The following is a 26,444-nucleotide window of genomic DNA, read 5'->3' as shown; positions in this document are numbered from 1 at the left end:
TCTTCAAATTTGATTCTTGAGATTTGGATAAATTTTGAGTCTTTAAAATCTTCTTCTAAATAGTGTGTTTTGGAATTTTGACTTGTAGGTTGAAACTGTTGAAAGGCTTTGATTCTTTGAATCTTCCTTGTGTTTTCAAAATACTAGTAGGTTGAAACTCTTGGAATTTTGGCTTTATTCTAAAATTTTTTCTTGGACTTGTGAGAGTTTTGAAGACTTTGTTATTCAGAATCTTCTTTCATAATTGTGCTTGTGTTAAAGGAGCATTATATTTATATAGCTAGATTAGAGAATTCCATAAGAATTTATTCTCTTTGATTTTATCTCTAAATTGTATTAATGTAATTAGAGATAAAACATGATGATTCATAAATAATTTTAATTGGTCAAACTTTAAGTCTTTGAATTATAATTGATCGAATTTGAGTTTTATCACTAATTATTTTAATTTATTTAGAGATAAATTGAATTGTCATATTTGAATTTCACTACAATAAAAATGGCTTTTCCTTGTAGAACATTTCATCGAGAAAAGGAATATTTCAACAAATTATTTCATTGGTGATAGTTTTCAACAGAATATTCCATCAAAAAATAAGGAGATGTCCATATTAAACCTCAAAATCACTAAAAATATAACAGTAATGCACAAATTCGTCTTACTATATAAAATGAAAAATTGAAATAATTAAAATTTTTTTATTATATATAAAATTATTCATACAATTCATTTGTCAATACAAAAAATATGAGTGAAGTCATGATGGCTCATTGTCATCTCTTCTATAATCCTCTTTTATATTGGAAGTTCCCTTTTACCATGATCTCATCATCTGTAAGATTCATTCCATAATAGTTCATATTCTCATTATTCACCCTTATTTGCTTACGAATATGTCATGCATGTTTTCCTCTAGGGTTAGCACTTTATTGCATCAAGGAACTAATTGATGGGAAAGATTTTCAACAGAAGGGCTACACACGAACTCAAGGTTTATGCCAGTGCTTGTTGCATCAAGTAATGTTGTAGCAGAGACCCTCATACCAAACCCGTAAATGTGAGTTTGAATGGTTTGCACCCCTCCAATTGCATGAGCCTAAGCTTGGGAATCAAACTCTGGCTATGAGGATGAATCTTGTCCATATGTCTATGATAATGTAGAGGTATATTTGTTTGTGAAATATTAAATAATGATAACTATGATTGATATTGTTATAATATATGCAAAAAATATAAATAACTTAAAGTTATAAGATTATTAATGATTGTTAAGTTCATGTACACTGATAGTTTTTTATCTGTTTTCCACAAATTCACTAACCGTTTATGCATGTAGTTGAGCACTTTAATGACCGTTTATGCATTTAGATGCTAGTAATTACATTGCATTACTAGATACAATAGATGTTGACTAAGGGGAGCAACCTCTCTTGCAAGTGAACACAAAGTCTGATTATGTACTAGGTATAGAGTATTGATCATGTACTAGGTATCCTAGTTCTGATTATTTTTTGTTACTAATAAAGGGGAGCCAAAGAGCTTTTAGAAAGCGTAATCTTATAAAGACAAGAATTGTTGGTTAAAACCAATGCAAAGAAATGAATTCTTTGCAGAAAAAAATACTTATGAGTTGGCTAAGCTTCTAAAGGGTGAGAGACCCATTGAAGAACAAATAGGTGTTCAAGTTGAAAAAAGATGGTGTAAAGCTAGTAAGGTAAAAAGCTTATTTGGTGATGAGATCTTTTCTCCAGTGGCAAAGATGAGTTTCATTCGAGTTGTATTGGGATTTGCAACTAGTTTGAATCTTGAGCTTACGCAAATTGATGTAAAGACTATACTTTTGCAAGATGACTTGCATGAGGTGATCTACATGTTTTAAAGTGAAAGGGAAAGAACACATGGTTTGCAAATTAAAAAAGAGCTTGTATTACTTGAAACAAGCTCTAAGACAGTGATATAAGAATCAATCTTTTATGGTGAGTTGTTTCCATGAAAGAATGACAACAGATGCTTATGTGTATGTTAGAAAATTTCTTGATGACAACTTTATTATTCTTTTGTTATATGTTGATGATATGTTAATTGAGGACAAGATGCTGATATGATTTGTATGTTAAAAGATGAATTGTCTACATCATTTGACATGAAAGATTTAGTTCTAGCTAAGCAGATTTTGGATATGGATATTATTCATGATAGGAAAGCTGAGAAACTATGATTATCACAAGAAAATTATGTTAAATGAGTGTTTAAGAGATTTGACATGCAATATGATAAGTCAGTTAATCTCCTTCCAATGGGGATAAAGGTGGAGATTGCAATATTTATGAGGGTCCAATGGCCCATAATGGGTCTGGTCTCATTATGCTCACCTATTGGCCATTAAGGTCAGTTGGTTGATAAAGGTTTAAAAAATAAAATCACAGCAACAACTACAAAGGAAAAGAGGAAGGTTGCACTGAACAAAAAAAATAGTAAGAATTTTGTGCTTCATGACGAGATCAAGAGAGAAATAGGTATAGTTAATTATTAAGTTTTCTTTCTTTTAGTGTTTAGAATGTTTTGATGAAGGAGAATCACTACAATTTATCAAATCTAAGGAGATATTGATGGTAGTTTCCTAAAGAGGTGACTTTGTTGTGTTGTTCCAATAATTGCGAATGTTGAACTTTGAGCAAAACGCGTGAGATATTGAATCTTGTAATTTACTTTTTTTTTCTCATAGTGGATTTTTATCTAATTTGTCCGACAAACTTTTTTTGGGTTTGTTATGTATGTTTGGTATTTTTTATTTTTGGCATAATATCGAACATTAGATTGATGGATTGAATGATGAATTTTGGAGAGTTAACACTCTTGTTGTCAAAAAGAGGGATATCTGTTAGGATGAGCCTTGTAGCTAATTGAGATTGGTTAAGGCTTGATTTCAATCATGCAATAATATCATTCATGTTGAATGATTAGAGGTTTTCCTTCATCAATAAGACATCAATTATAATAAGTTATAAGTCTAATTGGATAAAATCCATGAGATTAATATGCCTTGCAAGGGAACTATAATGGGTTGTGGTTATGAAATCCCTAAGCATCAAAGCATAATCTCAAAATGTTCTTGGTCAATGTATCATTGAGATTGGACATCAATGATGCCTAGAGACTAGTATGTTCTATGTTCTTTACTTTGGAAGCAAGCAATCGATCTCATAAATTGGAGTATAGAGATACTTGGAACTAGAATATAGGTACTTGATTAGAATGCCAAGTTCACTGAACTTGACTTGCCATGAAAAGTGCATTTGGTATTTCACTCAAGTGTCTATGCAATACTTCTCATGTGAAAGTTGTGTAAATACTCCTTAGACTTGAGACACCAGGTTGTCTTATGTGTGAAGTGTTATGCTTTGATTTCATCCCTACAGGGTGCCTAACCAAAGATGTCAAAATAGGATGCTTTTGGGTATAACATGAAGCATGTGAAGGCAAATGAATGGTCAAGATAGGACTCATCACCCCAAATAATTCAGGGGACATATCCTAACTGTTCTTGGTTGATATTAGCTTATTGAAGTCTTTGGCCAAGGCGACTTAATGATTATGAAAGGAGTTTCATAAGTCTTTATAAAGTTGATGATCAAACTTTAAAAACGAATATGGAGATCAATAAGAGTAAACACTACACCATACTCTTATCATCTTCAAGATAAATGATGAGAGAATTAATTACATTGAAAGGCTAATCACTGAAAGGTTAAGTCAAACCATCTTAACTCTTCTAACATTTGGGTGGCCATGATGGTTGCTAGATCCCAATCTTGGTCTATGAATTCTAGGTAGTTGACTTGATTAATGATAAATTTAAAGTAGTTTAAATTTATCTAATTTTAAATTTAACTTAAGAATTATATATTGAGTTCATTACCAACATGTTAAAAGCCTAATGGGTAACACAACTAAAATGAATATTGAAAATAAAATAGGAGAGGTGATTAACTTGGACTTAATCAAATTAGAAATTATGAGCTGCTCAAGCACTTGATTAAGTGCTTATTTGGCCTGGCTTATTTTTACCTTATCTACTAGTTAAAAGTAGAAGTTGGGCCAAACAGGATTTTGTGAAAAACTCTTAAAAAAATTAATTTTTTTAAAGAATAAAATCTTAAAAAAAAAAGAGCTTAAAAAAGCTCCAATTAGGAGCTTTCTCTTTTTTTTTTTTAAGAAAAACAAGCCAGCTTATTACAAGAGTTATTTTTTCTCAAAAAGATCCTCTCTCAAAAAATACTCCCTCTCTTTCTCCCTATCGATCTTCCTCTCCTCTCTCATTTTCTGCAAATCATCATTCTAAGTTTGTTTTGTTCTTACAAAAATTAAGGAAAAAAAGATTCAAAATTCAAAACCGCATTCAAGTATTATTTTTTCTTTTTCTTCTATTTTGTTTTTCATTTTATTTTCTATCATTTTTTTTAGACTTTGAAAACTTTCTTTATTAGTTGATATTTCTCAGTTTATTGTTTGATATGACAATTATATGATGTTTATTTATTCTTAACTTCTTATGATGTATATAATATTTGATGATTATGATTGAAATAATTAATCAAAAAGGCCAATGGTTGTTGAGATAAATTAGATGAAAATTGACATAATATTTGTTGATTATGGTTGTTGAGATAATATTGTTCATGGAGGTGAACTTTATTGGCAAGGACATCAATAGCTAAATGTGATTTACTGGAATTATTACTACCACCTTATACTTATCTTTTTCTTTTTTGGGTTCTCTTCATTATTAAGGTTAAGGGTTCTAGTAGTCGACTACTTGCTTTCTTTCATCTCTTTTTTTATGATTTATTATTAATTATAAACTTTATGTTATATAAATTTTTTTTTATATTTTCAAAAATTTATTTTAAATAGATAAAAAATAAAGTTAATTTTTTTTTATTTTGAACAAAGAAATTAGTGATTAATAAAAAGTTATTTATTAAATACCCTTTATAATAATTTTAATTAAAATGAGAGTTTATATAAGTTGTTTTGCCAAACAGTTTATTAAAACAGAGCTTATAAAAATTAAATTTATCAAACAACTTTAGCTTAATTTTAAAAGCTATTATTTTTTATAAAAGCTTTATAATAGCTTTTGAGCTAAAAAAAAGCCAAGCCAAACATGCTCTAAAATTGTTTAATTAAGTTGTGCCTAATTAATTAAATTGTTTAATTAAATCATTGAGCCTAATTAATTAAATTGTTTAACTAAGTCATTGTGCCTATTTGATTAAAATTGTTCAATTAAGTCATTAAACCTAATTGATTAAAATTGTTTAATTAAATTGTTGCTTAATTAATTAAATTATTTAATTAAGTTATTGAGCTTAATTGATTAAATTAAACAATTAAGTTAACTGGGCTTCTTCATAACTGAATTAAATTATTTAATCAAATTATTGGATTAATTGGCAATTACAAAATAGCTTTGTAATTAGAGTTTAAAATTAATCCAATGTATAAATACCTTGCTATAACCTCCAAACAAAATGAGAGAGAACGGCTAAAAAATTAAGAGAATGACACATTAGAAATTCCTTTTGCCTTGTCGTTCCTTGTATGGAGCAAAAATAATTTTTCATTCACTGGACTTCTTTTGTGTGTTCAGCCTCAAAATTTTATGTGGATTATGAGTTTATGAAACTCATCTTTGCTAGCACATTGTCAACACATAGCACTCTCAATCCTTAACGAAGGATTTTCTAATTCATTAGTGTGAATCACCATTAAAGGCTGCACAAGGATTCCTTGGACAGCTTTGGTTTGCAACAACCAAGCTGAGGTGGTTGAGTTTTTTGAAGGCTGATTTGGTGGTTTAAAAGAAGATTCATCAACCTTTGTTATTTAGGTAAACTTGATATGATCATATATATTTTGTTTTTAATTTAATTTTGTATTTAATTTGACATGAAGAAGATCCTAAGAGGGTGATGCGTAATTTAATTTTTAAATTTATTTTCGTTGCATTTTATTTGTATTTGATGCATGATCAGACCTCACCTAACAATATCGTGGATCAATTTGGCAAATGGGTAGGAGAACATTGGCATTGGTGTGGTCTGCATTAATGACATTGTTAAACGGTTAAGTGCTTGGAAATGGTTTTGCAGATAAATTGATCTAGAAATTTAACCCAAGCAGTGAGTATTCTACTAAGTCATACTACCGTCATGTGCTGGAAATGAATTACCAGAAATATAGTTTTTGGACTGATTTATGGAAAGGTTTGGCTCCTCTCAAAGTTGTAGTTTTTTAGTGGCTTTTAATTAAAAAAAGAATTACTGTGAGAGAAACCTTGTTAAGAAGGGGAATACTGGAACTAATGCAGTATCTTTTTTTTTGTAAAAAGGAATTGAAATCTATTAGGCATCTGTTGTTCAAGTGCCCCAAGATGTAGATGCTATGGAGTTGGTGGGTTGAGAATTAAGGATTTAAATGGGTAAATCACCGAGATCCTTTAACTTTTTGAGCTAGAATGAAATTGCAAAAGGTTTGGAAAATGGAGATATATGGAGGATGGCTTTCTTTGCCATTGCTAGGTCTATTTGGCTTGCTAAGAACGATATTATTTTCAATGGCAAACTTTGGATTGTGAACAACTGTATGATATCATTAAACTCTGTGTTGCATGGTGGGCAAATGCGAAGTGGCCAAACATAAATATTTCAATTGGAGCTGTCAAGAATGCTAAGTATAGGGTGGCACCTTAGGAATATAAAATCTGCTAAACCTAACGTGATTTAGCAAGCACCCTCGAGAGGTATGGTTAAATTTAATGTTGATGGGGCTTCTAAAGGGAATCCGAGTGAGGCAAGAATTGGTGGTGTGCTTAGGGACGATGGAGGTAAAATGTTAATTCAGTTTTTGTTGTCGATTGAGGTTATAGATGCTAATACAGCAAGATCTAGGCAATAAAAAACGCCTTCCAAATTGTCACGACGTCTAGGTGGGGAAATGCCAACTGCATTATTGTGGAGAATAACTCAGAGATTGCAATGAAGTGGGCTAGGGAGCCGTCAACAACCCCTTGGACATATATAACTACCATGATGCATATGGAATTTTTCAAGTCACAGTTGAAGAATTGGAATTTTTTGAAAATTCGAAGATTAGTGAATAAGGTTGTTGATTCATTGGCAAAGGCCGAGGTCGAGAGAGAGGATGAGTTCCTGTGGGTTATTATTGAAGATGGCGAAGATGGCCCGATTCTTCTAAAAGATTGATAAGTATTGTCCTTTTTTCCTCCTTCTTATAAGTTATGCCTAGCCATGTTTTTACGCTAGTTCTTATGTGGTTTTTGTGGACAAGTTGTTTCCTATGTTTTGGATTTGATTTGTTGTCTGGAACCGACTTTATGGATGCTACTTTTGTTTTTGCTATGGTTTTGGTCTAGCTTGTAGATATTTTGCAAGATAGGTCCTCATGCTCTCTGTTCATCTCCTAAGCTGAGGAGTGATTTTGATTTGTACAAGGTTTTAATGTTTCAACTGTATTTTTGTACCTTTGGATGGGGAAGGTGAAGGTCTCACTTACCTCTTATATGGTGTGGGTGATGTAAATTTTTTGTTTGGGGTCTAAAGGAGTTTGTACTACAAGTCTTTTTTTGTTTACCTTGCAGTTTTTGTTGTTCTAGAGTAGTATGAGTTACTATTTCATTTCTTGATATTTGAATGAAATTTCTAGTTTTTTTTTTAAAAAGAAAATTTAAATAAGCTATTATACTTTTATTACGATCAATCAAGTTCTTATATTTTTATTTTGAGTCAAATAAGCTCTTATATTTTTATTTTGAATCAAATAAGCCCTTATGACTAATAATTGACTTAGTTAAAATGTCATATATTATTTTATACCACATGATATAGACGTGACAAGCTAACATATCATAATTGATAATAATGTGATATATTGACATATCACAATTGATTTAACGTGACATGATAACATAATCATGTGATATTTTTCACATTCCAAATCAACGTTATGTAGATATAAAATAACAAGTGATATTTTCACTAATGACAATTAGTTAACCATTAGTTATAACGGTTTATTTGACTCAAAATAAAAGTATAGAGTATGATTAAACGCAATAAAAGAATAAGAGCTTATTTAATTTTTTCTTGCATTGTTTATGGACTTTTTTGAATATTATCTATTAATTTATTTTCCATTTGATTAATTAGCTTGTTTTATTACCTTAAAGGCATGCTTGGTTGGGGGGAATAGAATAATCATTCCTCTCTTATTTTCATTCCTGAGATAAAGTTATTCCGAAGAATAACCATTTCAAGACAAGCTTGAATAGTCATTACAAAAACCACCATTAGTAATGGCTATTTCAAATTGTTGGGAATAAAAAAAAAAGTTGATTAGACAAATATAACCTTTTATAATTTAAAAAATTACCTTATCAAAAATACTAAATCTATTTTTTTTTCTCTCTTCCTCACTTCTTCTCTCTCTAAAGCACAGAAGACACAAAATTTTTTACTTCATTTTCAAAAAAAAAGAAATGAAAATATTTAAATATTATTTAATATATTAATATATTAATATATTAATATTATTTAACTATAATAAATACTATAAAGAATATTATTAATATTATTATTTGATTATAATGAATGTAATAAAGAATATTATTTAGTATTATTTAAATTGAATGAAGAATATATTTTATCTTTTAATTTTAAATATTATTTAATTATAATAAAAAGTTTAATTATCTTCTAATACAAAATATTATTAAATTATAATAAAAATATGTTTGTATTTTGGTGAAAATATTATTTAATTATAGTAAAAGTTATTTTGATTTTATTATTTAGAATATTTTTATCTTTTAACAAAATAAATTCTTTAATTTCAATAAAGAGTATTTTTTCTCTCATCATAGTATTTTTGTTCTTCAATTAAAAAATCTTTCAATTTAATAAAGAGTATTTTTATCATTTACCCATTATTCATAAACTATTCTTAAAATTATTTCTACCAACTAAATAATAGAATAAGTAATAATAGTAATTTCTATCTTATTTTATTTTTATAAACTAATCTACATAATAATTATTATTCTCTTATTCTAATTTTTTAAAATGACTATTCTATTCCAATTTTATTCCATCAAGTGAACCAAACATTTTATAAGATAATCTTTGACTTGATTTGGTTTATTACGGGTATTCATTGTAGTATTCGGTTATTTGTTGCTTGAGGCCCAACACTACGAACTTATTTCCACTTTTTGGGCCTATAAATTTGGGTTTTGCTTCTATAGCCCAATTTTTTTTTTTTTTTTGAAGAAAAATATATAACAATTTCAGTTTCCACTGTGCAGAGGAGGTGGTGACCGCGAAAAGCGCCGGCGAGCGACAGTGAAAGCGAAATAAAGAAAAATGGAAGATTTTGAGAAGAAGGTTTCGATAAAAGACTCAATGGAGATTGAAGGAGAAGAAGAAGGCAGCGGCGGCGGGGGCTGCAGCAGTAGTAGTAGTAGCAGTAAGAATGAAGAAATTCTCCAATTGCTTCGCAAATTCCTTGACATTCAACAGCGTAGAGCCCAAGCTTACGCCAAGCTTAAAACGTAAGCTTTTTTTTTCTTGTTTTTTTTACCCAAAAAGCCAGAATTTGATGGATGTTTGGATTAGTTCTTGAAATTCATTTGTCAAACACAATTCATTGCAATCGCAATCCCATCCCATGGTTTTGAATGATGAGAGAAAAACAAATTATTTTTCTAATATCACAATAATCTATTAATTGATTAAAGATGTTTGGGAATTCTAAAACCATCATTGTTGGTCTTAATTGAGGAAAAGTAGATCAAATACTTAATTTTTATGCAGAATTAAAAAGAAGGGCACTTTTTAATTTAAAAAAAAAAAGTAAAAAAAATGGTATATAATAGGTATCTTTTATGCCTAAAGAAGCAATTTTGCGGACATTCCTTCTTGACAATATCACAGAGGTGATTGCATCTTTGGGTGATAAGAATTGTTGTTAAAAGTAGCATAAATTTCATTAAGCCTGAAATCATGGTCCGTGCATGGTATAATACTTGAAAAGAGTTAGAAGGGAATGCACTTCATGTTTTGTTTTTGTTCTATGTACAATTTTTTTCATAGAGAATCCTGATGGTTAGTTTTTGGCATTATCTGCTCAGGGGTTTCTCTGAGTATATGAATTCAGGAGGGGAGTTGGCCTACCAGCAGCTTTGCAGCGAGATCACAGTAAAGTTCAAAGACTGCTCGAAACAAGTTGTGACACTCTATCTTTGAATTATCATTGCATTCCTTTTCAAGTTTATACGTCCTTAGTATATCATTTTCTTGTGCAGGTCCTTGAGATGGAATCTCTATTTTTAAGCCCTGATTACTGCCGAGTTGATCTAGCTCAGCTGCTCAGATCCGTTCAAACACAGGAAAAGCAGAAATTGCATCTGGTATGTCTATATATATAGCTGGTGTTGTCACTAGCTGTTCTTGTAAGGCTCCTGAGAGAATTATATTAAACTCTGGAATTATAATTTTATGTTGTCATCTATGATCTTTATTTCCATAAATATCTGTTGTCAACCTGTCCTTTTACCATTATTCCTGTGTATTTTTCTCTGTTTTGCTGTTGCACACTGTTTCTATGTTACTTGAACATGGGGATGAGTGCCGGAAAAGGGTATGTGTCTTAAATGAGTGCGATCAATATTTTTTTTTCGAGATTTTCCTAATACTTGGAGGGTCATCCTCCGTAACTATGTCCATTGGATGTGTCAGACATGGATACTCAAAACAAAAAAAAAAATGAAGAGTAGTGCAACATGGCACTGCTTAAGTCACATATGGTTAGTGTTGAATTAGGTACCTTTCTCAGGAACTGGAAAATAATTTTTTATTTTAGTTTTTGGCAGTTGGCATGGAACAATCTTCATCATTATTGCTGCCTCCCTATCACTTCCTGTATTACTCCCTTGATTGAGAATCATTCTTATGGAAAGAAAGCATATATCTTCTTGTTCATCTTGTTTATAACATCATGGAAGTGATTTTTTATAGTTAAGAGGAAACAAAGCACTTAAAAGCAGTGGAATAGAGAGTGATGAAAGAGATTAAATTTTTCTTCTACTGCTGGATCCGCAATGGCTTCAAGTTTCAGCATTTTAAGTGGTAACTTGGCAAAGCTATTGTCACACTATGCTAAAACCAAGAGCCTCCTATGACTAATGCTAAATGCAATTGCAAATTGAGCCGATACTGTCTGGAAGCAAGGTCACTAGTTGAAATCGTTTAAACTATGATACAGTGAGTTTTTAAAACAAATTCAGCCGATGCTGCAGTTATGAAGTGTGAGATTTGATCAGTTAGATACAGTTCAATCAAAGTGCATTTATTTTAATGCCATACTCTGCTTAAGGATTAATTGCAAACTGTCATAGAATTATAATTTGATTAAATGATGGAGCCACTTCTCCCATTTAAATAGAATTGATTCAATTGTTGCCGTGGTGTAAGAATTATCTAAATTTTTAATTTTGTATATTGTGTTTTGCTTTGTAAACTTTAGTTACATAGCAAATATAATAATTGTGAGTGATCTTAAACGCATCTCTTTCCATCTATTTTCTTAGTTATATAGGAAATCTCTGCTGACAATTTACTTTCTTTTGTCATGAAGACTGCTACAATTCAGGTCTTGAAGAAGGCAGGTCGACCATCAGAGCGTCTGGTGAGCCATGAGAATTGTTTATTTAAGAAACCAATGGAGCATGAATGTGTGCATGTCCATGAGATAACGGAAGCATCTGGCACAGAAGATGCAGAAGCAAATGCTGAGTATGATAATGCTCTCAAGGAAGCCATTAGAGGTGTGCAAGATGCTGTAACTGCCATTAATGAACATTTAGAAGAAGTGAGATATGAAATTGCAGCCCTTGAAGCTGAGTAACTTCCCTATAACATTATTTAATAGTCATATTATAGTGTCTGGAAGGATTGCTAGAATAGGTTTGGGGGTGAAAGTAAGTGTATGTGCTTTGTGTGGTGATGAGAGGGTGGGTTCTAGTGTACCCGAAATTATCATAATTGACGCATTGGATTGGTTTGTGAAATGTAAGTGAGATTCCAATTTTATTCCTTTCAATACATAAATGGTTAGCTTATAGCCTTACTTTAATAGCATCTCAGTGTCAGTATCGGTGCACAGAAATTGAGCGGCTGGGAGCAAATATTGGGAACACCACCAAATCATTCAAATACTATTTTTTTTTCAAAAAAAATGGGTATAATACTTAAAAAGTTTCTTAATTATTTAAAAAAAATTTTAATTATTTTTTATTATGTTTTATTTTGATTCAAATAAATTTTTATGATTAATAATTGATTAATTATTATTAATTAAAATATTATTTATCATTTCGTATTACGTTACATTACATTAAAGTGGCATGTTGATATATGATATTTTCACCTTTTATTCAATATTATATCAATATTATATAAATATAAAATAATTAATAATATTAACTAATGGTAATTAATTTACTGTTAATCATAAGAATATGATTTAAAATAAAAATATAAATTGTAATAAAAAATAAAAATTTATTTAAATTTTTTTTGAATAATTTAAAAATATTTTTAAGTACTATGCTAAAAATAAATAGTAATAAAGAGAAATATAAACAAATATGAGATAAAAAATTATTAATTAAAGCTCCAAAACGATGACACATTATTAATTAGTATTATTCTTTAAATCGACGTAACAAGAGTTTTAATACTTTTCCCCGCAAGTAATTCAAATACCTAAGTTTTAATTTTCAATTCCAATATGACTTTTTTAATAAAGTTAAATCAAGGTTAAGATTTCATTGAAAATGATAAATTAAAATAAATAACCAATCACACTTAAATAAATAAAAAAAATTGATGATGGCTTTCTATTTACATAAAGTAATCAAGTTCCATAATCCGCATGTTACGACAATAAGTAATAATTAATTTTATTCTTAATTTTTTAATAAATAATAACAAATCCATTAACTTTCAAATTATATTAAATAATTCACTTCGTGAATTTTTTCTCTTTTAGTTTGTCTACTAAAATTAAGAAAAAAAAATATAACAATAACAAAGTGGGCGACACGTGAAAGAAGAAAAAAAAACCTTCGGAAAACAATCATGTGAAACTAAGATATTCAAATGTCTAATTAATAATATATTTTTTTTTTTATAATAAAGTTGTAGGTAATAAGAGTAACACCAAAACACAATTTACCAACATGAATAATATTCTCAGCACAGCTTGATAATCTTATTGTTGGCTCTGCTCCCATATTGGTTTTGGTGGATCTTTAATAAATTCAAAAGAGACAGTACGGATTTATTTATTATCCACACCCAATAAACTCTGTCGAGTATGCTTCAAGATCTCAATGGAAGGATTGACTGTTCTCTTGTTACAATGAACAAATGATGATCAAAAGTTCAAAACCAGATGCTGAGTTGCTTACCAGCTTCCCTCGTGTTCTGCTGAATTGAAAGTTATTCGCATTCACAACGACAAGAAGCAGACTGGATAGTAAGTTACTCACACGCAGAAAATACATCATCCTAGTCGAGCATGTAGAGAGTTGTCTGAGAGAGATTTCAGAAATCTATAGCCAAATGCATTTATCTCAACCTAAAAATAATCCAGAGAATAAACAATTGTTAATGAAATGGTAAAATAAAGAAAGATGAACAAAGTATAGGCTAAATTAGGTAATAGCTGAAGCTTTTTAATGATGTGAGTAGCATGAGTTTCAATGGCAATTAATCAAAAAGGAACCCTTACCCAGAAGTAGAAACTGCTTTGATCCAGGTATCGCAGATCCCATAATCCTTCACTCTACAAATTTAATGTGCATTAATACCAGGCAAACAAAAAGGAATGACAAATAAAAATGCTCCAGACACAATAGGATAATTGTAATAATGACACAAATGCAGTCGTGCAATAACAAGTTTGATTCAGCACAAAATACGGCAGCCTTCTGTCTTCTCACACTGTCAAACCACTGACACAGAAAAGAACAAACAACTGAATTTGCTAATCAAACATTTCCTTGAAATTTCATTCAATTCTAACTCAACTTCATATAGGCCATTTCAATATCTGATAGAGTCCTCTAGCAGAAAATCTATTGCAAATCCCTAACCTGTTTTCCACTGCCAATATTACATTTCCAAGATGACTAAAATTTTTGAAATTGTATAAGGGTCATCCATACAAGTATTGCAAAGGTGAAACATTTGGGGGTACTTATATATAAGATAAAAATAATTCAGGGCTTGAAGGACCTAACAATTTGCAATTATTCAAACGCCAAAAACACGGCTCACGTATGTTACCCAGACCCAGGGGTTATGCTAAATTTTTTCTAAGTTTTTCCAGGTATTTGGAGGGTTGAACCTCCATACCCATGTCCATTGGATGCATCAGACATGAGTATTTCAAGAAAAATGAAGAGTCGGAGCAACATAACAGCTTAATATATCACTGTACTAGTGGATTTAAAAGATACTTTTAAAAATCTAAGAGAAATCTTCAGAGAAAAAAGGTAGGACTCAAGGCTAAAATCTATATTTAGATTTTTGGAGATGGGACCTTTTCTGAAACTAGAGTCGTTGAAGGAGAGTTACATTGACCAATTTTAGATTTCTCATATACTTTCCAAGGATACATGCTCATCCACAACCAACTCATCAATATGATCACATTCTTATTTCTCCAACCATGTTTTCCATTTCATTCTTTACAACAGTTCAAGCCTCCCCGTTGCTTGGAAAGCCACTCCCTAACACTATAAATACTCCCTTAAGCTATCAAAAAAACTTCTTGCTGTCAAATGCTCTCACATTTATCTATACTTACTTCCCTTCTCAGGAAACTAGAAAGCTTTATCACTGCCGTGACTTGCTTGATCTACTACCTTACCATGTGAGATACCCATAATGCATACATAAATATTACTTCACATTCCCAATTAGCATTTAACACACAAATTGCTTCCCATGAAGATAAGGTTATGAACTTAATTTTTTTAACTGTTTCTGATAAAAGACAGAAACAACTTTCAGTAGAAAACAAACGATTCCGATAAAGATACTGAATGCACATATAAGAAAAGGAAAGTCATTAAATTAATAGAAGCATCTGACTTACAAGTAGACATCACGTGGATCAATTTCAGGAAACAGGTTAATATAAAAGCGAAAGCCATCAGGGCTTACATCTCTGCATAGCAAACCTGCCAATGTAAAACAGAAATTTACATATAAATATTTATAGGCTATTCCACCATTATTTAAAGAGAAAGCAAAGCAAAGGGGTACCTGTGCTCTCAGCAGTTAGAAGATGCTCCTTGGCCATAGCTGGAGCAATCCCTAGTGTCATTGCAGCATCACTTGGACTTATGCCACTTCGAAGGGCTTCAGGCTTAGTCACGAGGCTTTTGATTCTAACAAAAACCTACACATGACAGGACAAGTTATTTGTTCTCAAGCAACTTGAGCATACTTTAAAAAAAATTATTAAGTTAAAAGTAATGAACACAATATTTATATATACCTTTGCCAGCAAAGTAAAATTAATTGTTAAGTTCCAAATTTAAAATCAATTGGGAAAAGACAGAATGGTCCAACATCAACATAAAGCCACATTAAACCCCTAATTAACCAATATGGGACTTATTTATAATCACTTAAAAAAAACAAATAACAATTGAACATTTTGACAGCACTGTAACAACTACAAGAAAATTGAACAATAACTATAGCAGCAGATCTAAAATTGATTTGCCAGCTCTGCCTCGTACCATCCACCATAAGGTGAATTTTCATCACATAGTAGCTCCTTGAAATTAAGTTTCCAGTTAGGTGCCTACATTTATTAGTGTGTTGAACAAATAAAAGGTATGGACAATTGAAAACAGAAGTAGCATTTGTCTAGAATTTACCAAAGTAAGGCATACGCTCTTTTTACAATAGAAAATTCCCATAATTGAACAATAAAGATTCATCTTCATAAAATCTTAGGTCTCAAAGCAAAGGAAAAGCCTTTTCCAAAGTTTTTGATCTACAATTACAGTTCATAACAAAGTCAAAGCTTGCACTTTAAGTAAAAAGTTAACCATGAAGACATGTACTTTTAAGTGAATTTGAGTTTAAACCTGTAATCCATGGTTAAGTTTCAAGAAAGGCAGTCTCCATCTGCCCTTTACCCAAAAGTATGAATTTGAGCAGGAAAACCAAAACATTATAACACAGGAGCATCCTTTAACTTTTACTAAGTTTATATGTTCTCTTAAGGTTGTTAATTTATTTAGTCTATCACCAGTTGTTATGTTCTTAATTTTATTAAGTGCTCATGTGACTATTTAACGAATGTCAACAGCTAGGATTAGATGGGGTTTATTTGTATTCAAGAGCTCAGATTAAAAAACTCTCTAACCCTAATATAAATAGGATTAGATGGGGTTATTGATGATTAATATTTCCCTACCTAATGACCTTTTTTTGAAAAAAATAATTACAGTTAGAATTTGAATGGAAGGGATCTTTGCTAACATGCCATAATCATTTCATACAATCCTTTCTCATACGTACAAAGCAATGACCTTATAGACTCAAGTTTGTGGAAATTACCACGGAACCTTAACGTGACATCATCACAATCACGATTTGAGTGTTAAAATGACTACTTACTAAAGTCCAATCAACTAAGGTGATATGAATATATTTCCATTTATTGTGAGTAATAATTTGTGGTTATGAATGGTGCCACATCAAGGCTCCATGGTAATTTTCATGGACTCAAGTCTGTGAGATCATTAAGCAGCCATTACATACTACGATACCATTTATTAGTGGTTCTACCCTAAAACCTAGGGTCTTGTTCCAACTTCAATCTACAACAATTTTAGCCTCAGTTGAATTTTTCTTTTACAGTTCTTACTGCCATACTAAATTGTATTGACTAAATGGTTATGGAAACATTAACCATAGTGATTCATCTCTAAGCCGAGACTACTGCTGCAACGAAACTTTGTCACAAAATATTGCAGCACAACCCTCATCTCCAAAGTAGGGCTAGCGAAACAGTACTAAGAGCGTAAACATCCTTTCTACCAGCTTCACAAAGAACTCCATTACAGAGGCATGATAATCAACATTGAACAAGCACCACCATCACAACCATTAAATTCTTTAGAATGTATCTATAGCAATTAATTACCAAAATCTTCTGGCCAAAAAATAAATCATCAAAACCTCAAATTAAGTTGAGAAGTGATATGAAATTAAATGATCATGCACGCCCACAAAATAGATCCATAAGGTGAATCCAACAAATGCAATGCAAAATTTTCAAACAGCATCTTTGAATTCCACTGGACATAATCATATCAACTTCTCTGGACACTCCCTCCAGTTAAACAAAGCCTCAAGAATTTCTCATAGGGCCACATAGACATTTGATATCACATGGGCTAATTTACAAGTTCACCACTTAAATTTGCAGGAATCGTCATTGAGATAACTCCCAAGAATGTCAAAGAGTACAAGTTTTGAATGAATATTATTTGCTACCCATATCCTTTCATTATTTCAATGCAGATGGGATTAGATATCACTTCTGTTTTTCCCTTTTAGTTGGGGAGACAAGAAAAGACATGTGGATAGAGGGCTTCAATTCTACTGACGCATCTAGCATCGATCTTCATTCTTTAGTACATGTGATTATGCATAAGCCTATTGAGTATAGAATATGGGCTATACTACAAGTGGTAACTCTCCCCCATCCCATAAATGCGACTCCTCCTCCTCCAGATCCACCCTTAGACCTCCAAGTTGAAAGTTTAAAGTTCTAACTGCTGGCATGTCTCCTTGGAGACAAAACCAACATCAATCTATCCCTGATTTTTTAAGAATTATGGTAAAAGATAGAAGAAAAGTTGAAAGCGAGAGAGACTTAGGGCTATTACATCTTAAGCAATGAAATTATTTAGCATTCTCCAAGTCTCATGCATGATTCTCTATTTCAGAAAGCTAATTTCCAAGAAACTATTAGGAAAGACGCAGGTAAGTTCCATAGTACAACAGCTATGAAAAGCTTGAATTCAGTTTGCAAATTTCAATTAGGCCAAAGAAAAAGACAATTCATTTAAATAAAACCGAAATAGAATTTTATCAAGATAAGACAGTAAAATTGAAATGGATTACCTCCTCATCACTATGGGACTTGTTTTGGATGACCATGACTCCACTATCAAACTTCCTAAGCATCACTGGACTGTTAAACAAAGTGCAATGTGATAAAAAAGTTCAAACATCTAAGTATGACTTCCTAGTATCATTAAATGTAAGAAAATGAAAATAATATCATACATACACATCAAATTTCTCCCACAAAGAACATGCTTGCAGCATATCATCTGGAGAGATCAATTCTGAGGACAAAGAGATTCAAAGAAGCCACTTTCATCATGCTTTCAAAATACTGAAAATTGAGTAGATAAAACCACTGCATAATTTTGGAAATTTGAGAGAAGGAAATAAAAAAAAAAACAGAACAGTTCTGAGATGAATGAAATGTATTGAGGGACTGGAAACATGCAAAGCAATTTATACCAGAATAATAACTTCATTGATTTGAATGTCCTCTTTGCTTACAAAGTATATAAAAGCTATAATAAAGTTAAAATCAATGTAACAGGACTTAAAAGAAAAGGCTATTGTAAAGCAAGTTCTAGGCAGAAAAATTATAGAATCAATCAGAGCATAAGACTGTGAGGTCAAAGAAATAAATTTCACAATTGATTTCTGCGTGCAACAGAAATTTAGTATATAACAAAGAAAGCTTCATTTTAGCAAGTTGAAAATTACCACAGTTATTAAAAATATTCAAGAGATATGCAAGCCAAGAGAAAGAGAAATGCCACAATATGGGATTGTGAACAAGAAGAATATGTTTATGGGCATAATAGAGCTTCTTTCTCACAGCAACCTTTGAAGAATTAAAAATTGTTGGACATAGAAAATCCAAAGTTTCAGTTTAATTTTTTCGTTTGAGTCAACAGATATAATAAATATAACATCTATGGAATAAAACAAGAACTTCAAACAACTCTGACTCCTCCAACCAAATTATAACAACAGGAAGAAGGTAGTGGGCACTCAAAGTCAAAAACCACACCTGTTCAATGTCACAATAACAAAAATGTACAGCAAGTGTACAGGACCTCCATTTAGTGTTGTTGCTTTACATGTTATAGATGTTAAGATTTATTGCTTCTAATTTCATTTAAGTTTTCTTTTTTCCTTCAAAAATAAAGGAGAATTATAATGCCAAGAACACTTTACTTTTAAGGTTACAAGGTGAAGAAATTTCAAGTTCACAACGCAAACAAACAAGCCCTAAATATGACCATATTATTTATCAAAACAAGAAAAGAAGTTAGTGTTAAACCAAACCTGTGCCTCGAGCACGATTGAAGAGACAATAAACATCAATAAGGTTGATCATTCCACCTGCTCTCTCTAGTGGAGTTCTCACAAAATCTGCCAGCTGAGGTGTCAAGAAATAAAATCAAAACTATCTCGTGAAAGAAAAACGAGTAAAAAACAACAATCAATCACTTAAGATGACAATTCATTTACCAACTCAATAATGACAACAAACCATAAGGTGTTGGTAGGCACTTTTCTACACTAAAATAGCTACCTAGCCAAGACATACAAACAATTTCAATTACACATTTACCATTAACCTACAATCCTTTATCCTTCTACTACTAAACAGATTCTTGCCAAACAGCAACAACCTGCAATGTAATGAATAGTTGTATCTTGGAACTATACCTAGTTTGATGGTAGGTCTGAAGATAATGGACCATCATATACTGGATAGCATGACTCACATTCATTCCTATCATCAAAAGAAAAATCATTGCAAAGTACTTTAATATTTCTGAAATGATTCAAAACTAAAATTTAAAAAAAAAAAATACTCCATGTGAAAGGAGCAAGAGAGAAACATTGATCCCAATGGAGTATAGAAAAAGTCATTGCAAGAATAATTAAAGAAAAATTTAAAAGAGACACTGTGGAGTACATATGCAATATTATATACTCCACTATTTCTTTTTTCTTAGGGTAATTGCAATTGAGTAATGGGGATAGTTTAATACTGAAATATTCCCTACAAAACGTAATAACAATTCCTTCAGCTTCATATTTTACCCTTTTTTTTTCCTTAGTTTACAACTTTTATGCTTCTTATCCTTTAACTTTCATCTTATGCAATCAAATCAAAAACAAATATTCTAACATGACTTTGATACTGGTTGGCCTAACCACTATGACTGAACCATGAATATGAAAAACACACTGATACTTTATTGATGATAAATGCAAACAATAAAATACAAGAGACCATAAAAACTCAATGATAAATTTACATGATCGTAGATGGAAGGTACACTAGTGGAAACACACACCCATTTACATTGGTCATTATTGTTTTACAAACTTGAATACACTCAAAAACTCTTACAAGAAAATGGGAAAATAGACTGATATTCTAAATGCAAACTGAAAGATCTTGAAGGCTTTTTGTATATAGCTTCCACTCTATTTTCAATTGTGTAATAAGATGGGAACCAAACCTTCTTTACAAAGGAGCAAAAGAGGCAAAATGTTTTGTTTTCCTATTTAGAGATTCTTTCTTCATAATAATATAATAAGGTTGTCTTTAAAAATAGATGAGGGAGGAATTGCTTTTAACAATGCATATTCTTCTCGGATAAGGTTTTTTGACAAGTCTTAGTGAACCCATATTATGGATCTTGTGGTCCAAATATGTCCTTTGAATTAAATGTTTTTCTACTGCCAGTTCTAAGTGGCTACAAATTTTCAAAAAGCTACTCCAACATGAAATCTTGTCCAAGAAATGGTGCTGAGGCTGAAGGAGGACCATTAAACCTCACATGGTATTGAAATTTGCATAACTCTCCTGGTAGCTAAGTTCTCCTACATTTTTTTTTCCTGTCCTTCTAACTCAGCAAGATGATCCACCTATCCTTGAATTGGAGTTCTCTTCCAATAATTCTTCTTAAAAAGACTGCAAGAGCTTCCTCTTTATTCTATTCGAGAAATAGAGATTGTAAATGGATTTCCCATGTATAGTTTGTCTAGAATTTCATCTGCAAAGCTTTTTCTTCTTTAGATCCTACTTTTGGAGGTAGCTTGGGAACCAAAGAAATTTCCATGATTTTCTAGATAGTAAGTTTAAACATCTCAAACTTTTTCCATCAATTGACTAGACAAGTCGTTTGAGTCATCACAGTCCCTCGATCTTTTGGATGACTTTATATTCTCAATGAAGAATCCATAAGCATTTCTAACAAATAAAAACATAAAAGTAAAATATCTTCTTTTGTTATCAAAGTTTTGAATTGGTTAAAAGATATTTTACAACATTTAGGAAAATAGTATCAACTTATCCCCATTTATAGAGCCATTAATGAAATCAATCTAGAAAATCGACCTATCGAGAATCTTTCTAAAGAATGTTTTATCCCTACATTTGACATTTTTAAGCTCACCCCCCCAAATACATGAGGCTCTCCATGACCTTGGCAGTTTGGCAAACAATCTCAATCAAATGGTGGGAACAGTTTCACATGTTCAAGCTCACTACTTCAGAGACCAGATTAATTTTCATGATTTGCAAGCTATCTCAAAAGTAAGAACCTCGAGGGACAAAAAGGAATTGTGGATTAAATTCTTAACAAACAAAAAAAGAAAAACCAGTAGATCAATGTACCATCTCTATTCCTCAATCAAAAGTGAAGAGGAAGCTCTTTGAGTCTCTCTTTAAAACAGTTATTGGTAGAAAACTCCAACTTAGGGATAAGAGAATTAAAGCCACCAATTTGTAACATGAAATGTAGTTACACAGCTATGAATTTTGCATAATTATGTTCCCATTATAATTGTGTCAACCCCATTATGACACAAAACTTTTCATGCTCGAGGCAAGTTGACCCACTCAACTCGAAAAATGACTTGTATTAGCCTGTTTAATAATTGTGCCAATAGGCATATACACAGTCATTAATTGACTTATTCTTACTAAACAATTAATTATATTTAAACATGTTTACATGTCTTGTTATACAATTTGATTAATAAACAAGCCATGTTAGTGTCAAAGGTTCTTGACAATTATTTAATTGGTATCCATGTAAGCTTTCTCTCCTGCCTAACACCCAAACTAAAACATTAGAATTATGACACAATAACACAAATTATCAACCTTAAGGTGAATCCAACTAAGCCAGAATAAAGTCATTTTAGCAAGAACTCAGGGAAATGAATGATGCAAGAGAACCTAGAGTAGGCCCATAGGAGAAGCTAGCAATGTGAATAATATGCTAAATTCAAACTACTCCAACTTAAATACCGTTCCCAAGACAAGATTCCATGTCCAAGTAGCATTGTGAAGAGCCAAAATCACTCAAGATTGTTGGCAATGAAATTCACATCAAAGCAAATAATAACAGCATAAACATGTTAGACCACCAAGATAATAGTGCAAGGTCCCCTCAAGAAAATGCAAGAAAATCTTCTCAACTAGGATTTCTGCTTTCCCACAAGTAATTCTTCTCTCATTGTTTTCAAGGGCAACCTTATTAGGAGTATTATCTAAAGCAAATCCCTTTACACGAAAAATAGAACATGTACCCAGTTTTTTTCTATAAATGGAGACTTCATTACCCTTATTCAAGAGTGAGGAAAACACAGTGGAGGTTTACAAACAACAATCTCGAGTTGGGCAGGCAATGTTTGAGCAAGCTTAAACACCTCATATTAATATATTAGGCCAAGCTTGAAAAAAAAAAAAAAAACTAGGCCCAATGACTTTTTCAAGCCAAGCCTAAGCTAAGATTTCAAGGCTCAAGCTTACCCAAGCGTAGCCTGAATAAATAGTTTAATATATTTACATGTATCTTTTATTTTAAATAATAAGCAAATATGTTATTGATATTATATTTTACATTTTTTTCATCTTTCTTCAGGCTGGTCAGGTCTGGGTAAAGACTTTTATTGTTAATATGGCATAACAGCCCAGTCCTACTTGGCCTATGCACACCTCCACATCATCAATCTATTTCCACTTTCCAGAAAAATAATTTTAAGTGTTCAAATGTGTTTGTAAAATATGAGTGATTAGTGTGAGTATTTTTCCTACAGTGTATTTGTAACGACCCAGGCTCAAGCACCACTGGCCCCGCAACTTTTCAAGCCTAAACCGCATGGTCTTCAAAGGCTTAAGCTCAAGTTGCTAGTAGTGAATTACTTAGACCCTTATATAAGTCTTAATAATCACATCTGATCTGAGATATAGTATCACAATTCCAACTACTTAAATCCTTAATGTCCTCATCAAGGCCACATATCACATTTCTCAATCAAAGCCCACTCCAGAAGACCAACATCTCACTAGCACAATGTGGAAACTCACATTGGGCTGGCACATACTCTGATATCAATTATAACAACCCAAGTTCAAACACCACTACCCAGCAACTTTTCAAGCCTAAGCCACAAGACCCTCAAAAGCTTAAGCTCAAGTTGCTAGTAGTGAATTACTTAGACCCTTATATAGGTCTTAATAACAACCACATTCACATCTGATGTGAGATGTGGGATCATAGTATCTCCCATCATAGTTCAAATATGTTCACAAAATATTAGTGATTAGTAAATATCAGTGATTGGTAAATATCACATATTTAGTAAGTTTTCTAAAACCCATTTTACTTTATAGTTTGTATTTATCATAAATAAGGCATCAGCGACATTAGGATTACTGGCACTATCGGTCCCTCAAGTCTAGCTTTATGTTTGTTTGGACCCCTCTAGCAAATTTTAGGCCAAAATAGTTCTTCAACTCATGATTGTCTGATAAATATGGTCCTTCAACTAACAGCAATTATGAAAAAACATTTTTCCATCAAATATAAATATAGATGATGATTTCACACCTTTTCATACCCCATGTGGCAATTACATTGCTAAACTATAATGAGACTATGGGACTCAGTTACCCCTTTTTTTTCTTTGTTACTTCCTTGTTTTTCTTTTCATGTTTTACTTTTGTTATGAAGTTTCCTATTTTACCACTAATCCTTCCTCAAATTTACAAGTTCAATCGTAACCTTTAGAATTCCCACTTCCTTAAAAACATACAAAGAAACTCATCAGTCAAATTCATCAGAACAAACAAAACCTTTAAAATTTTCTCTCATTTCCAAAGATTAAATAAACTCAATATCCTAAATACTAAATTCAATGAGCATTGCATGTATTACAGAAGGATATACTAAAAGCATTATCTTGAGACAAAATATTAAGCAAATAACATTAAATTTAACAACAAAGATAAAAAGAGAGAAGAGAACCTGACGGGACAATTGTTGATGGTACAGGGCACCTGCAGATTCCTTAGTTACAGGGGATATTATACCAACACTCAACAACCAATCTTGCATCTCTTCTTTTGAACCCATATCCTCATCATTTGTTGCACTTGCTTGAGAATTTGTTCCAGACAAAAGCTTTTGCCTCATTTTCTCTGCTAACATCACCATCTCTTTAGCTTTACTCTGAAAATCAGAAAGAGTTCTAAAACTTGAAGCATCAGAATCGAAGACAAAGAGAGAGAGAGAAAGAGATTATTAACACCATAATCATTAACTAAATTTGCCCCCAAATAACAAAATTAAATTGAACCTAGTTAAGAACTTTCATGCATTTCATTGGCATAAAAGTTCAAATTTCTCATGCCCTAAATAATGATAGAGATATTATCGTTAATTACTATGGGTTGGAATTTTGTTAAATTGGGCACTCGAGATCGAGGACATGAATTCAATTGCATTCACCCATGTCAAACACTTGCACAAATATTCATAACACAAATTCATCTAGTTTCTCTGAGGAAATCAAATCAAGAAGATGCTATGTATTTTTCTTTCTTGTCAAGAAACTTGCCACCTCAATATTATCTAGAAAACCAATTTTCCATTATGTATGGCTTTATGCTTCAAATGCAAATGTTTACTACCATAATGCTACATGTATATACCATACATTAAAACTAAATTCCTTATAATTTGCCTCCATAAATTAAACAAATAATAATAACAAAAAAGAAGTGCATTACCATGAGAGCATTTAAGTCCTGAAAAGCATCCTGCAAACTCTTATCAGTACTCTCCCACAATTCCTGCTCCTTCCTTAAAATTCCCGCCACCCCAACCATCCTAACTGAACCGTCACTCGAATACAACCCTCCACCCGTGCCCGTGCCCGTGCCTGTGCCTGTGCCTGAACCCGAAACCGAACTCGAGCCAGAACCGGAAGTCTCATTAGTCTCCCAAGCCCTCGCTCGCCAACTGTCCCAAAACTTTCCCAAAAACCCATCACAATCCCCCTTCCCCCTAACCACCGCTGTCAGTACAACCGATCTTGAGCCCAAACCAGAACCAGACCCAGAACCGGAACCCGGATCGAAAACCCGACCATCCGGTGAGACGAGGACTTGGAAGCGGATCCTGGGGGAGTGGAACATGGACTTGAGAGATTTTTTGGAGGAGAAGATGTGGGAAATAGCGGGAAGAGGGATGGCAGCGGCGGAAGTAGGGGTGCTGGCGGAAGAAGAAGGGAGCCAGAGGAGGCGGTGAGTGGTGAGGATGAGGAGGCCCGACTTTAAGGGGGAGAAATTGTGGTGGTCTTCGGGTTCGAGGTCTACAGAGGAGAGAAGGTGGCATTCGACTTCGCTGCGTAGGAGGACGGGGCGTCCGCTGCTCGTCACCTCCGCCTTGGAGAAGAAGTTGGCCATTTCAGCCAAGAGAGAGTGGCGAGGCGGAGGAAATTGAAGAAAATTGATTAATTTTGGGATAATTCGGGTTAACCAGAAGAGTGAGGGACTCTCTATAGTTCCAGTAAGCTAAGATTACAACTCATTGAAATAAAATAAAAACCTGCAACTCAACTTAAGATGTGTTAGTGAAATATAATTTCAGAACTTGAGAAAATTATTAATAAAATAAAAAGATAGTTTGTATTTATAAATAAAATAAGAGAATAATCTTATATAGATAGAATTTATAAAGTTAAGAGATTTAGTTTTGATAGATATACATAATCAAATATAAATTTTCAAATTAAATTACACTTCTGTATAAGTTTACTGATGTATTTGATCTGTCATGGTTGTCTCGTTTGATCTAAATTAGTGTTATAAAACATTTATACAAACATTCGTAACACTTTTTTTTAATGGTTATTATCTT

General features: G+C 32.0%; 2 protein-coding genes across 2 annotated transcripts; one reads left to right on the top strand and one right to left on the bottom strand.

Moving 5' to 3' along the window:
- LOC18586966 lies at nucleotides 9,370–12,214 on the top strand. The gene is made up of 4 exons (XM_007010587.2): nucleotides 9,370–9,632; nucleotides 10,212–10,305; nucleotides 10,386–10,490; nucleotides 11,717–12,214. Exons 1-4 carry the CDS (start codon nucleotides 9,445–9,447, stop codon nucleotides 11,984–11,986), a joined length of 657 nt encoding a protein of 218 aa, XP_007010649.2. The 5' UTR covers nucleotides 9,370–9,444; the 3' UTR covers nucleotides 11,987–12,214.
- Nucleotides 13,324–26,140, bottom strand: LOC18586965 (vacuolar protein sorting-associated protein 36). The gene is made up of 9 exons (XM_007010584.2): nucleotides 25,313–26,140; nucleotides 24,549–24,752; nucleotides 19,555–19,648; nucleotides 18,473–18,530; nucleotides 18,304–18,373; nucleotides 15,418–15,553; nucleotides 15,248–15,332; nucleotides 13,877–13,930; nucleotides 13,324–13,723 (listed from the first exon to the last, which is right to left on the bottom strand). Exons 1-9 carry the CDS (start codon nucleotides 25,988–25,990, stop codon nucleotides 13,714–13,716), a joined length of 1,389 nt encoding a protein of 462 aa, XP_007010646.1. The 5' UTR covers nucleotides 25,991–26,140; the 3' UTR covers nucleotides 13,324–13,713.

The sequence above is a fragment of the Theobroma cacao genome, chromosome 10 (genome assembly GCF_000208745.1).
Source record: "Theobroma cacao cultivar B97-61/B2 chromosome 10, Criollo_cocoa_genome_V2, whole genome shotgun sequence".
Classification (NCBI taxonomy): Eukaryota; Viridiplantae; Streptophyta; class Magnoliopsida; order Malvales; family Malvaceae; genus Theobroma; species Theobroma cacao.
This window is presented reverse-complemented; position numbering and strand designations above follow the sequence as displayed.